The following is a 12,878-nucleotide window of genomic DNA, read 5'->3' as shown; positions in this document are numbered from 1 at the left end:
GCGTCACCGTTCTAACGCGCCCTGTTCTGGAACTGAGCCGAGACCCTAAAGCTTCTGTCTTGTGTGTGCTTCTGAGCCCATGTGTGTGTGTGTTTTGTGGTCACTAATCTTGAGCGCTCCTCAAGGGAAGGAACCTGTGGAATTGGAAAGTTCTGCTGAGGTTTTGGGCCACCTCCCTCTAGCTAAGGAACCTGCTGACGCAGTGGATACCTTCCTGCTCAGTTGGAGTCTAGGAGGTCAAACGTTCTTGTGTTACTTGGTTCCACCATTGGCTGTTAGCCACGCAACTTCAAATCTTCATCCTGTCCTTTAGGGTAGGTGCTTCCAGCAGAAAACCCCAAATGGATTCTGAGGAACATCTCGTACCATCCATGGCAGCAGATCCTTGAGTCACTGTAGTAAATCAGAGTAGAAGACAATTCCACCGTCCAACCTTGAAGTGGGTTGTGGTTTCCTCTGGAATCCAAACATTTTTGGAGCCAGAGGTCCATAATCTCACCAGTCTATGAGTTTCTCCTTCATGGTGGCCTTTCTCCGTTCATCTGGAGATTTTTGAAGGTGGCCATGTGGCCTGGTTTGGACCTCCCCCCCCCCTCCTTTTTCAACCCCAGGAGATTCCAATTCACGTTGAACGAGGTACGGTTGAGGTGCCATTTTGCAGCAAGACTTAGATCTGAGCTTGTGTCACTAAGTGAGACGTGCATTTGTGCGTGTGTGTTTGTGTAGACCATTCAACAACAACACTTTAACGTTAGCTTGCATGGAAGAAATCTGCGGGAATCCTGTCACATCTTTGATATTGGTCGCAACCCCGAAGTTGTCGCCTTTTGGGGGGGGGAGCAAGTTGTGTTTTCTGCACGTAATTGCTCTTTGGAGTTGTGAGTCTGTGTGAGTTTTCTATGCACGGGGAAGGGAGGTGTCAAAAGTAACAACAACAACAACAATAATATTTAACGTAAAGGTGTCAAAAATGTTCCCTTACACTATGTTGTACAGACGGTCCCCTACTTACGACCACAATCTCTTTTGCTAAGCGAGACATTCATGAGCCCCATTGGATGAACTCTCTTGCCCCCGTTGTTAAGGGGATCCCTATGGTCGTTCCGTGAGTCACCACGGTTGTAAAGCAAATCCGGCTCCCCCCCCCCCGTTGACTTGGCTGCTCTGATGGTCGCAAAAGGAGGTCACTGCGACTGTCATAAACGTGAGTCTGTTACCAAACGGCCTGAATTTCGATCCTGTGACCCACAGGGAGTCTGCAGCTGGTCGTAAGCATCAAAAACGGCCACTTTTCTCTGTGCCACTGCAAGTAGTCACTAAATGAACCATTGTAAGTCGAGGACTATCTGTTGTTGAGCACATTCAGATAAAAAGATGATGAGGACGTTGGAAGGTTGGGTTATACTGGTTCTATTGATTCCAGCTACCAGTTTGGATCTGGTGAGGAAGCGGAGATGGCTGGGGCCCTCGGTAACAATACGCACAATGTATACTCTCTAGGTAACACAATTTGGACGTCTGGACTTCCACACCCATAATACCCTGCTCACTGGGATGCTGGGAGTCGAAGTCCATCCCTCTTAAAGGTTGCAGGCTGGGGGATACTGGGAGATGAAGTCCATGTAGCTTAAACCTTACGGGAATTCTGGGAGATGAAGACCATGTAGCTTAAAGCTTGCTGACTGTGGGATTCTGGGAGATGAAGACCATGTAGCTTAAACCTTACTGACTGGGGAATTCTGGGAGATGAAGTCCATGTAGCTTAAACCTTACTGACTGGGGAATTCTGGGAGATGAAGTCCATGTAGCTTAAACCTTACTCACTGGGGAATTCTGGGAGATGAAGTCCATGTAGCTTAAACCTTACTCACTGGGGAATTCTGGGAGATGAAGTCCATGTAGCTTAAAGCTTACTGACTGTGGGATTCTGGGAGATGAAGACCATGTAGCTTAAACCTTACTGACTGGGGAATTCTGGGAGATGAAGTCCATGTAGCTTAAACCTTACTCACTGGGGAATTCTGGGAGATGAAGTCCATGTAGCTTAAACCTTACTCACGGGAATTCTGGGAGATGAAGACCATGTAGCTTAAACCTTACTGACTGGGGAATTCTGGGAGATGAAGTCCATGTAGCTTAAACCTTACTCACGGGAATTCTGGGAGATGAAGTCCATGTAGCTTAAACCTTACTCACGGGAATTCTGGGAGATGAAGACCATGTAGCTTAAACCTTACTGACTGTAGGATTCTGCGAGTTGAAGTCCATGTAGCTTAAACCTTACTGGGGAATTCTGGGAGTTGAAGTCCATGTAGCTTAAACCTTACTCACTGGGGAATTCTGGGAGATGAAGTCCATGTAGCTTAAAGCTTACTGACTGTGGGATTCTGGGAGATGAAGACCATGTAGCTTAAACCTTACTGACTGGGGAATTCTGGGAGATGAAGTCCATGTAGCTTAAACCTTACTCACTGGGGAATTCTGGGAGATGAAGTCCATGTAGCTTAAACCTTACTCACGGGAATTCTGGGAGATGAAGTCCATGTAGCTTAAACCTTACGGGAATTCTGGGAGATGAAGACCATGTAGCTTAAAGCTTGCTGACTGTGGGATTCTGGGAGATGAAGACCATGTAGCTTAAACCTTACTGACTGGGGAATTCTGGGAGATGAAGTCCATGTAGCTTAAACCTTACTCACTGGGGAATTCTGGGAGATGAAGTCCATGTAGCTTAAACCTTACTCACTGGGGAATTCTGGGAGATGAAGTCCATGTAGCTTAAAGCTTACTGACTGTGGGATTCTGGGAGATGAAGACCATGTAGCTTAAACCTTACTGACTGGGGAATTCTGGGAGATGAAGTCCATGTAGCTTAAACCTTACTCACTGGGGAATTCTGGGAGATGAAGTCCATGTAGCTTAAACCTTACTCACGGGAATTCTGGGAGATGAAGTCCATGTAGCTTAAACCTTACGGGAATTCTGGGAGATGAAGACCATGTAGCTTAAAGCTTGCTGACTGTGGGATTCTGGGAGATGAAGACCATGTAGCTTAAACCTTACTGACTGGGGAATTCTGGGAGATGAAGTCCATGTAGCTTAAACCTTACTCACTGGGGAATTCTGGGAGATGAAGTCCATGTAGCTTAAACCTTACTCACGGGAATTCTGGGAGATGAAGTCCATGTAGCTTAAACCTTACGGGAATTCTGGGAGATGAAGACCATGTAGCTTAAACCTTACTCACTGGGGAATTCTGGGAGTTGAAGTCCATGTAGCTTAAAGCTTGCTGACTGTGGGATTCTGGGAGATGAAGTGCACCCTTCTTAAAGTATGGTGGCTGGGGACTTATGGGAGTTGAAGTCCACCCATCGTAAAGTTGCCAAGGCTCCCGTAGGTTCAAGGCTGGGAGGTGGGCAGCCATACCTCAATAGCTTGGAAGTTGAATGCATGACGTATGCACCACTGAGGGTCTGTGGGTGAATTCCGGGAGTTGAGGTCCACTTGCTCTTCTGCAAACAGGGAAGAGGATCAAAGCGTTAAGAGAGACCTTCTCCAACTTCAAACATGAAACCGATCTCCTTTCCCCCAGATGTCAACAGTTGACTCCCATCTCCTCTGCCCTCCCCCCCTTCCCAGTGAGGGTTGTCCGATCTAGAGTGTGGCTGTGAAGCCAGAGCCCCGCAATGCAACCCCCCCTCCCTAAATTTATCCGTTAGCGTTCTTCTAGTTGACTCACATGGTGCCACCTCATCGCACGTGGGTTTTGGTGGACCTGCAGGAGATCTTCCAAGGTGTGGTTGCCTTGGAAACGGGTGCACGGAGGACCTTGCTGGAAACCATTCCTTGGCTGCTGGTGTTTGTGTGTGTGTGTGTGTGTGTGTGTGTTGCACAGAATCCATATTAGCTTGAAGAGCAGAACAAAAATAGGAACTTTGCAAGTTGCCGTGGGTGGGAAGTAACAACTCACAACAGAAACCGCAGTGTGTTGAAGCAGCAGTTGGTCCAAGATGGACTTTTGAGCTCCGTGGGGTCCATCTCTCCATCGTTCTGCCTCTCACAAGGCCCATTATCCTCAGCCATAAGTTCCATACAGAGTGGCTTCAAACTCTGAAGGCCTTAGAAGTTCTCCAGAACTTCAGGCCTCCGTTTTTGGTCTACTTCTTCAGGCATCAGGCTAGAAACTGAGAGAGTTCTAGTTTTGCCTTAGGGGTGAAAGCGGACTGGGTGACTTCCGGCCAAACACCGGGAGACGGTGAGTTCTAGTTCTATATAAGCCACGAAGGCCATCTGAGTGACTTTGGGTCAGTTGTTCTCTCTTGCAGCCCATCCCACCTCATAGGGCTGTTGTTATGAGGAAGAAGAGGAGGAAAGAAGCATGTTCGCCGCTTTTTTTATAACTAATCACAAATCGGGATAAATAAAATCAAAAGAATAGAATAGGAGAGAATAGAATAGGAAATAAAATAGAATATAGAATAGAATATAGAATAGAATATAGAATAGAATAGAATATAGAATAGGACAGAACAGAATAGAAAATAGAAAAGAATGTAGAATAGAATAGAATAGGAGAATAGAATAGAATAGGAGAATAGAATGTAGAATAGAATATAGAATAGAATAAAATATAGAATAGAATAGAGAATAGAATAGAATGTAGAATAGAATAAAATATAGAATAGAATAGAATATAGAATAGAATAGAATGGAGAATAGAATAGAATATAGAATAGAATAAAATATAGAATAAAATATAGAATAGAATAGAGAATAGAATGTAGAATAGAATAGAATATAGAATAGAATAAAATATAGAATAGAATAGAGAATAGAATAGAATGTAGAATAGAATAGAATTCTGAATAAAATAGAAGTAGGAATAGACTAGAATAACAGGTGGAAGGGACCTTGGAGGTCTTCTAGTCAACCCCCCTGCTTAGGCAGGAAACTCTACATCGCTTCAGACAAATGGCTGTCCAATATCTGGGCTCTTATTCCACTCCTCTGCCCACTTTTGACTTGCTTTACTCTAGCCTTGCTCTGGCCTTCTGTTTGCAGGTAGCCCTAGACCAGGGGTGTCCAAACTTGGGAACTTTAAGACTTGTGGGGAATCTGGCTGGGGAATTCTGGGAGTTGAAGTCCACAAGTCTTAAAATTCCCAAGTTTGGACACCCCTGCCCTAGACTTACAAACTTTCGTTTAGTGACCATTCAGCCGTATGTACGCCACCACTGAAAAAAAGTTACCTATGACCGTTTTTTATGCTTACAACCTTCAAAAACGCTTACAGATTTAAGGACTGTTTGAAGTTTCAATGGCCCTGGAAAAAAAGAACCGGTCCTCGCACTTCCAACCATCACACAAATCCCAAGTTACGTGATCAAAACTGGCGTGTATTCGTTAGGGCGGTCACATGACTGCCCCACTGCATACACAGGTAGTCCTCAACTTACGACCGCTCCTTTAGCGACTGCTCCAAGTAACGATGGCTCTGAGCCAAGGGACTTAGGACTGGTCCTCACACTTATGGGACCGTCAAGGATCCCGTGATCAAAATTCAGACGCTTGGCCCCCGACTCGTATTTATGACGGTGGCAGTGTCCCCGGGGTCCCGTGATCCCATTTTACGACCTTTGGACAATGGGGAAAGCCAGATTCGCTTACCCGTCATGCAGCCAACTGAACGACTGTCATGATTTGCTTAACAACAGCAGCAAGCAAGGTCTTAAAGTGGGGCCAAGCTCAAGGAACAGGCATCTCACTTACGGATGAGAACGTGGGGCTCAGTTGTGGACGTAAATCGAGGAATACCCAGACTCCTCTGCGGCGAACGTCACAATCCACTGAGTCGGGAAACAAGTCTGCGCCTAGTCTGCACCTGGAATCCCAAGGGAGAGTTCTCTTGAGTGGGGGTGGGTGGATGGGAACGCCAGTGTGTGTGTGTGTGTGTGTGTGTGTGTGAGCATTGTGTGTAAAGGACTACGCAACTTCACACTTCTGAAGCTCTTCATTCGCTCTCTCTCTCTCTCTCTCTCTCTCTCTCTCTCCCTGCACCCAGTCCTTGGTTTCCGCACTATCTGTCCCGCGGCTGGCTGCTTTTCCACATTCCTGCCACGGCAGGATAAAAATAGCTCCTTACAAACAAACCGCCAGGCGTTGTGAGTGTGGCAGGCATTGTGTGTGTGTGTGTTGCCGCGCTCCCCTTCCCTTCTCCCACCCACCCAGTATTTAAACAGCATGGTTGAGCTGTGCTTTCCGGCTTCAAAGTCAATTAAATCCAGGCACATGGCGCCTGGCGGGAAGAAGACAAAAGGAAGATTTCTATGATAAGGAGAGGGGAGGTATTATAAAGGGGTTGGGGGGAGGAAGATGCAGGTGGTATACAACCTCAAAATGCCAAATGCAGACAGTCCTCAGCGTACGACCACATATTTCGGTCACTAAGCAAAGTGGTCATTAAGTGACTTGCAACCGATTTTTTTTGGCCATGGTTGTTAAGCAACTCCCTGAGGTTCATGGAGTGAGCCAGCCGGACGTTCAGCGAAGCTTCTCCCATTGACTTACGTCTGGCCTGGTTTTGGGGACGCCAAATAGGAGCCCGTTGCCAAGCAGATGGATTTTGATCGCCTGACCCTGAGGGCAATGCCCTGATGGTTGTAAGTGCAAGGAGTGGTTATCAATCTCTTCGTTTCATGAGGGTTGCAACTTGGGGCGGTCGCTAAACGAAGTTGGGGACTCCCGGTATAAGCAAATGGAAGGTCGCAGAGAGCGATTGCCTGCCTGCCCTCCCTGAGGAATACCTGCAGGTTGCTACGTTTGATCATGCGAAGAGGGATGGTCGTAAATGTGAGGATCAGCCGTAAATCTTTTTTTCCAGGGTTGTTGAAACTTCAGACAGTCCTTAAACAAATGGTCATAAGTCGAGGACCACTGGGTGGGGAATTGTGGGCCATCTTGTCCCTTCCAGTTAAACAGATTTTCCTTTTTTCGGCCAGGTAGAATTCAGGTTCTCCAAAGGCACCCCTAATACCATTACAGGCAGTCCTCGACTTATGACCCTTTCTGTTGCTCAGCAAGGCGGTTGTTAAGCGAGTCGCTACCAATTTTACGACCTTTCCCCTCCCCCCATGGTTGTTAAGTGACCTGCTCTCTTTTGCCACGGTTGTTAAGTGAACCCCTGTGGTGGTTGAACGAATCAGGGCAGCCATTATGCGAATCTGGCTTCCCCAGCTGACATTGCAGAATTGCTGTTGTTAAGCAAGCTGGTTGTTGAGTGAGTCACACCCGATTTCATTACCTTCATTGTCCCTTAGTTGTTAAGTGAATTGCTGCAGTTGTTAAGAGAGTAAAACAGTCGTTAAATGAATTTCGCTCCTCCATTGACTTTGCCTGTCTGAAAGTCGGACAATGGGATTATTTGAGGCCAGAGGATACTGCAACCGTTGCCAAACGTCTAAATTTTGATCATGTGAGCATAGGGATGCTCCAATGGTCATAAGTGTGAAAAATGGTCACAAGTCAATTATTTCAGTGCTGTTGTAACTTTGAACAGTTGTAAGTCGAGGACTGCCTGTGTCTTGACCTGCATGAAAGCATTAGCGTCCCTCCTCATTCTCCTCCTCCAGTTAATCCTTAACTTACGACCACAACGGAGATGAGAATTTCCCTTGCCAGGCATGGAGATCCTTAAATGAGTCGCACCCGATATTATGACCTTCCCTTGCCACCTTTGTTAAGCAAATCTAGATTCCTGCAGTCGTTAAGTGAACCATGCAGTCATTAAACCAGTGGATTCCCTTATTGATTTTGAGAAGCTCATAACTGACCCAAGGACGCTGCAACTCTTGCAAACACATGACCAAGTGCTGGAATTTTGATTATGTTATGATGGTCGTAAGGGCGAGAACCGGTCCTAAGTTGCTTTTTCCGGGGCCGTTTTAACTGTGTCGCCAAATGAACAGCTGTAAGTTGAGGACTGCCTGTATCCCCTCCCCATCTCTCTGCAGCTGCTCAAGGGGGTCTGGGCAGGAGTCTTTTCCTCGTATGTACAGCCATTGTAGCGGAAACACACACAAGCGGCACCATCTGTCACAAACTTCAACCTTCCCTCCCTCCGGACCTTTTCTCCCTTTGCAAAAAGCTGGTGCCCCAATTGTTGTTGTGGGTTATTTGTTTGTACCGTACGTCCCGCCACTCTCGCAGCTGTCCCAGCAAAACAGAACCCCCTTTCAATGTTCTGTTAACATCACACGTTAAATCTTCATTTAACGGAGCACTCGGACACCCGTTTCCTTTCAACGGTTTTTTCTGAATGGCGTCTTTTGTTCGTGGTTACACAAAAGAGAAAAACAGTGATGTGAGGTCCTTGGGGTGAAAGAGAAAAGAAAAACGGAGATTTCAAGTCCTTGTGTTGCGTACCTGGGGCATTAAACCATGCTGTCGTCCTTCCCTTCTGTAACCCTGGTTTAAAAGATAATAGCCCTTTGCCGCACACCGTTTTCCCCGTACGGCTAGCGAGAGATCCCCCCAACTTTAGTTTTTAAAATGCTCGTTTTGCACAAATGCTCGTTTCAAACGAGAGCGGTGATAGTATGAAGGATCGCTCGCTGCAAGGCGACCACAGGGGGGCCTGGTGTGTCGTCACCGCATCACGGCGCCCGCCAGCCCGGCTGGGTGGCGTTCCAGCTCGGAGACGGGCGAGGAGCAGCAGGCGAGCAGGCAGGCAGCGATGTCGCTTTCCAACCAGTCCCCTGCGCCCCTCACTGAATACAGCCAGCTGTGCAAAAACCCCAACACCGACGGCTTTACGGACACATTTGCCTGCATGGGCACACCAAAGGAATTTGGCGCCGCTGCGTTCGAATGGCAGCGGACAGAAGGTAAGCTGAGTGAGATCGGGCTCCACGTCCACCCGGCGGGGCCACGTCAGGATGGGCTGGGGAAAAGCACTGGCTTCACTGATGAAGACAAGCTCTGTTTTTTCGAAGGAAAGCTGGAGAAGGACCTCAAAACCGTCTCGAAGGACAAAAGGGAAACTGAGGCGCCAGGCAAGCCATGCCAGCCAGCCTCAGGTCACCTTGAGAAGTGGATGCAGGGTTCTGAGAAGAGCCATTCCGGAGACAGTCTGAGCATCCTCGGTTTGGCCGGCTTGCAGACGGAGCCGGCTGGATGCCTGAAGGGGTCTCCAGTGCTGGAACCTAACAGAGGTATCACCGATCAGGAGAAGGCAGCTGGGTCGAAGTCGGGAGAGGGTGACGCCAAAGGCTGTCCAGAGATACCAAAAGACCCCCTGAGTCGCCCGATGGAGCCAGAGATCCGGGCGTGGACCCCCACTTTCAACCCGGTCTTGTCCGAAGCCACCGGGTCGAAGAACGGAGCCCTTACCCACAGCCCAGTGGATCTCCTCAAGGACGGTTCGCTCCCAAGTGGTTTCGGCTCTGCGCCGAAGCTGGGACCGCCAACGACCACAGTCGAGCTGGCTCAGGATGATGGGAAGGGCAGCAGCCCGTTCGGCACTCTCCCCAAGACAGAAGACGAGAGGTTTCTGGCGGAGCTGGAAGAGAAGCTGGACTTGGCCCCCGATAGCAGCTTTCCCAGTTGGGGGGGCACCCAGCGGAAGGCGATGCGGCGCGCCATGTCGGAATGCTCCCACTTGTCCGTCCCCCCCGCCCTCAACCTGGTGGACAAATACCCCGAGCCGGTCACCGTTCCTGACCGGGAGTCCCCACCGAGCATCCTTTCTCAGTGCGTCGCACCTCGCAAACTAAGCGCACCGATGAAAAGATCGGCCACCGTCTCTGAAGAGCAGACCTCTGCCCACCATCCTGGTCAGGTCAATGCTACCCCCCTCTGCCCCATCGTGAAGGAGCCTTTCCTCCCCACGGAGGAGGAGAAGAAGAGGGACCAGCAGAATGGCGGCGGTGGCAGCGACACCCTCAAGAGAGAACTGGGCAGTCCGGGTTCGTTCCATCCTAAACTGTCGCTGATTCCGGAGACGAGCGACCAGAAAAAAGGAGAGCAAGAGGTTGCAGCCTCCAAAGAGAGCCATGGCCAAGTTAGTGGGGCTATCCCTGCCGTGGAGGCAGGCAGAAGTTCTCCAGGGCTGGGCAAAGAGGCTTTTGCAAGCGTCCTCGGCTCTCCATCTTCCCGGCCAGGAGAGAGACCCCATGACAGTATGTTGTTCAGAGTTTTTTTCCCACGGGCGGGCGAGCGAAGCCGAGCGGGTTGGCTGGAGAGAATTTATAAACAGACGGGAGGAGGGCTGGTTTTCTTTTCACTGAAAAAGAGGCTGAACAATAGAGGCGAAGGGGTTGAATTGGCTGGGGAAGGGGAAGGGGGTCTGTCAAAATCTCAGAGAGTTAATAACTCCCTTCCCCCTTCCCCACATTGCATTTTCCCCACTTTCCCTGCCGCCCTACTCCGGTCGTAAGACCGAGTTACGGGGTTGTTGCAGGATGCCAACAAGGAAAAAACTTTAAAACGAGTATTGCTGAAGTGTGTATGCTGCCCACATGTGCCTGTGTCTTCCTCTCTCCAGAGGGGCTATGCGTTTGTGTTGTTGGGGTGTGTGTGTTTGTGTGTGTAGGTGGAGAATGACTCTAATGAGGCCAGCACAGCCCTGCTGTTCTTCCTGACCAGGGTGACAGCTGTCATCGTGGCTAAGCTGAAGTGGGGTGGGTGGGTTTCCATCTTTCCCTTCTAAGCAAGAACCAGCATTTCGAGTCAAGTTTCTAGACCTCAAGATCCCGTCGGTTCATTTTGGGTCAATGGAGGCAGAAATGTGCAGCACAGGGACGAATATAAAGAGAGATCTTTTGTTTTAAAATTAATTTGTTTTTCTTCTTTTCCTAAGCTGGTTTGTGCAGGGTTTATTTCTGGTTTCTGAGTTTTGCTGAGTTTTGAACGTCTTTTGTGGTTGAGGGTTTGGGTTTTTTTAAAACAGCAAATGGGATTGTGGGGTGTTGGAAACGTTTTGGGGGAAAAATAGCAGAAGCTCCGGCATTCGTTCCCATCCTTGAAGTGGCTTCCTGGAGAGCTTTTGAAGCTGATGTTGAACCTTCTCGGCTCTTGCTTTAAAGAGCGTCTGTCCCCCTTAACGACCTCCTCGCTCTAAAACGAGACTCCCTGGTTATTAATGCTCCCCTGGTTCTGTGTTTTTGGGTATGACCTGAAAAACAAGGGAGGTGGGAAGGAGAGGTCTAAAATTAGACGATGGATGAACTTTTCTTGGAGGAAAGTCAAAAGGTTGGGAGCGAAAAATTGGACTTTTGAAAGGTCCCTCAAAGGAGGTTCTGGAGAAGGTCGGGTGAGGAATGGCAGCTTTGGAAAAGCTGGAGAAGACACAGAAAAGACTCCTTCTTCCTTCCCTTCTTTCCTTCCCTCTTCCCTTCCTTCCTTTTTCCTTCTTCCTTCCATCTTTCCTTCCTTTCTTCTTCCTCCTTCCTTCCCTCCTTCCTTCTTCTTCCCTTCCTCTTGTCCTTCCTTTCTTTCCTTCCTCCTCTCCTTCTTCCCTCCCTTCCTTCCCCCTGCTCTTCTTCCTTTTATCTTTCCTTCCTTCCTCTCCTCCCTTCCTTCCAGCCTTCCTTTCCCTTTTCCTTCTCTCCTTTCTCCTTCCCTTCCTTCCCCCTCCCTCCTCCATTCCTTTCTTCTTCTTTTCCTTCCTTCCTTCCTCCTCTTGTTCCTTCTTCCTGCTCTCCTTCCTCCTTTCTTCTCTTCACCCTCCCTTCCTCCTCTCTTTCCTTTATTCCTTTTCCTTCTGTTTCTCCTTACTACCTTCCTTTTTTCCTCCTCTACTTCTCCTTTCCTCCCTTCCCACCTTCCTTCCTCCTTCCCTTGTTCCTTCCTTCCTGCTCCCCCTCTCCTTCCAGCTTCCTTCCTTCTTTCCTTTCTTCCTTTCTCCTCTCCTTGCTTTCCGCTTCCCTCTTTCTCCTCCCCTTCCCACCTTCCTCCCACCCGCCTCTTCTCCTTCCTTCCTTCCTTCCTTCCTTCCTTCCTTCCTTCCTTCCTTCCTTCCTTCCTTCCTTCCTTCCTTCCTTCCTTCCTTCCTTCTTCCCTCCCTCCCAGCACCTTCCTGAGGATCTCCACTTTGGCTTGATTTGGCTATTGATGGGCCTCGGTGTCTCAGGCAGTGGAGGATGGGTCTCCCAAGCGAAGCAGATCCTCCTCGGATGAGTTTCCATCCTTCGGAGCCAGGGAAGCTTCTCCCCCTCGGAGCAGCTGAGAACAAAGGAAGGTCGTTTCCTCTGCGTTCCTCTCGCCCCTCACCTTCAAGGCCTGGACTCCTTCTATGGTGATGGGGGAGCCTCTCTTGGGGGCGCCCGGCCACAAAAGGGAAACAGACAAAATCTGGAATTTTGGGGGTTGGGGTGGGGTGGGGATGATTGGATGGTTTGAACGAGAGAGAATTAGGGGAAGGATGAAGGTTGAACTCGGAGGAAGAGATGGACGGATTTTGCTCTTTATTTCTCTCTGTTGCAAAGAAATCAGAAGTCATTTATTTTTCTATTTTTCTTACTTTTTCATTTCCTTTCTTTCTTGATTCCTTCCTTCCTCCTTCTTTCGTTCTCTCATCTCTTTCCTCTCCTTTTTTACTTCCCTTCCTCCTTTCTATTTTCATTATTTCCTACTTCCTTCGCTTTCTTTCTCTTTCCCCTTCCTTCCTTTTCTTCCTCCCTCCCTCATTCCCCATTCCTTCTTTCTCCTGCCTTCCCCCTCCTCTCTTTCCATTCCTCCCTCTTCCTTTCTCCTTTCCCTCCATTCCTCATCTCCTTACTCCCTCCCTCCCTTTCTTCCTCATTCTCCATTCCTTCTTTCCTCTTCCTCCTCCACTCCCTTCCCCCTCGTCTCCTTCCATCCCTCCCCCTTCCTTCCTCCCT

The 12,878-nt window shown here is 48.8% G+C and overlaps 2 protein-coding genes across 8 annotated transcripts in view; both read left to right on the top strand.

Moving 5' to 3' along the window:
- Positions 1–12,878, top strand: part of LOC309381542 (uncharacterized protein) — a 137,487-nt gene that overhangs the window by 94,031 nt on the left and 30,578 nt on the right. The gene's annotated exons all lie outside the window — the stretch shown is intronic.
- LOC309381805 (uncharacterized protein) lies at positions 8,393–11,116 on the top strand (the record flags this gene model as incomplete). Its single annotated transcript, XM_081933088.1, has 3 exons — positions 8,393–8,882; positions 8,991–10,175; positions 11,082–11,116. The coding sequence occupies exons 1-3, from the start codon at positions 8,732–8,734 to the stop codon at positions 11,114–11,116; spliced, it is 1,371 nt and encodes a 456-aa protein (XP_081789214.1). The 5' UTR covers positions 8,393–8,731.

The sequence above is a fragment of the Natrix helvetica genome (genome assembly GCF_964273705.1).
Source record: "Natrix helvetica genome assembly, chromosome: Z".
In the NCBI taxonomy this organism is placed as follows: Eukaryota; Metazoa; Chordata; class Lepidosauria; order Squamata; family Natricidae; genus Natrix; species Natrix helvetica.
Note: the sequence above shows the minus strand (reverse complement) of the source record. Positions and strands in the feature narration are given on the sequence as shown.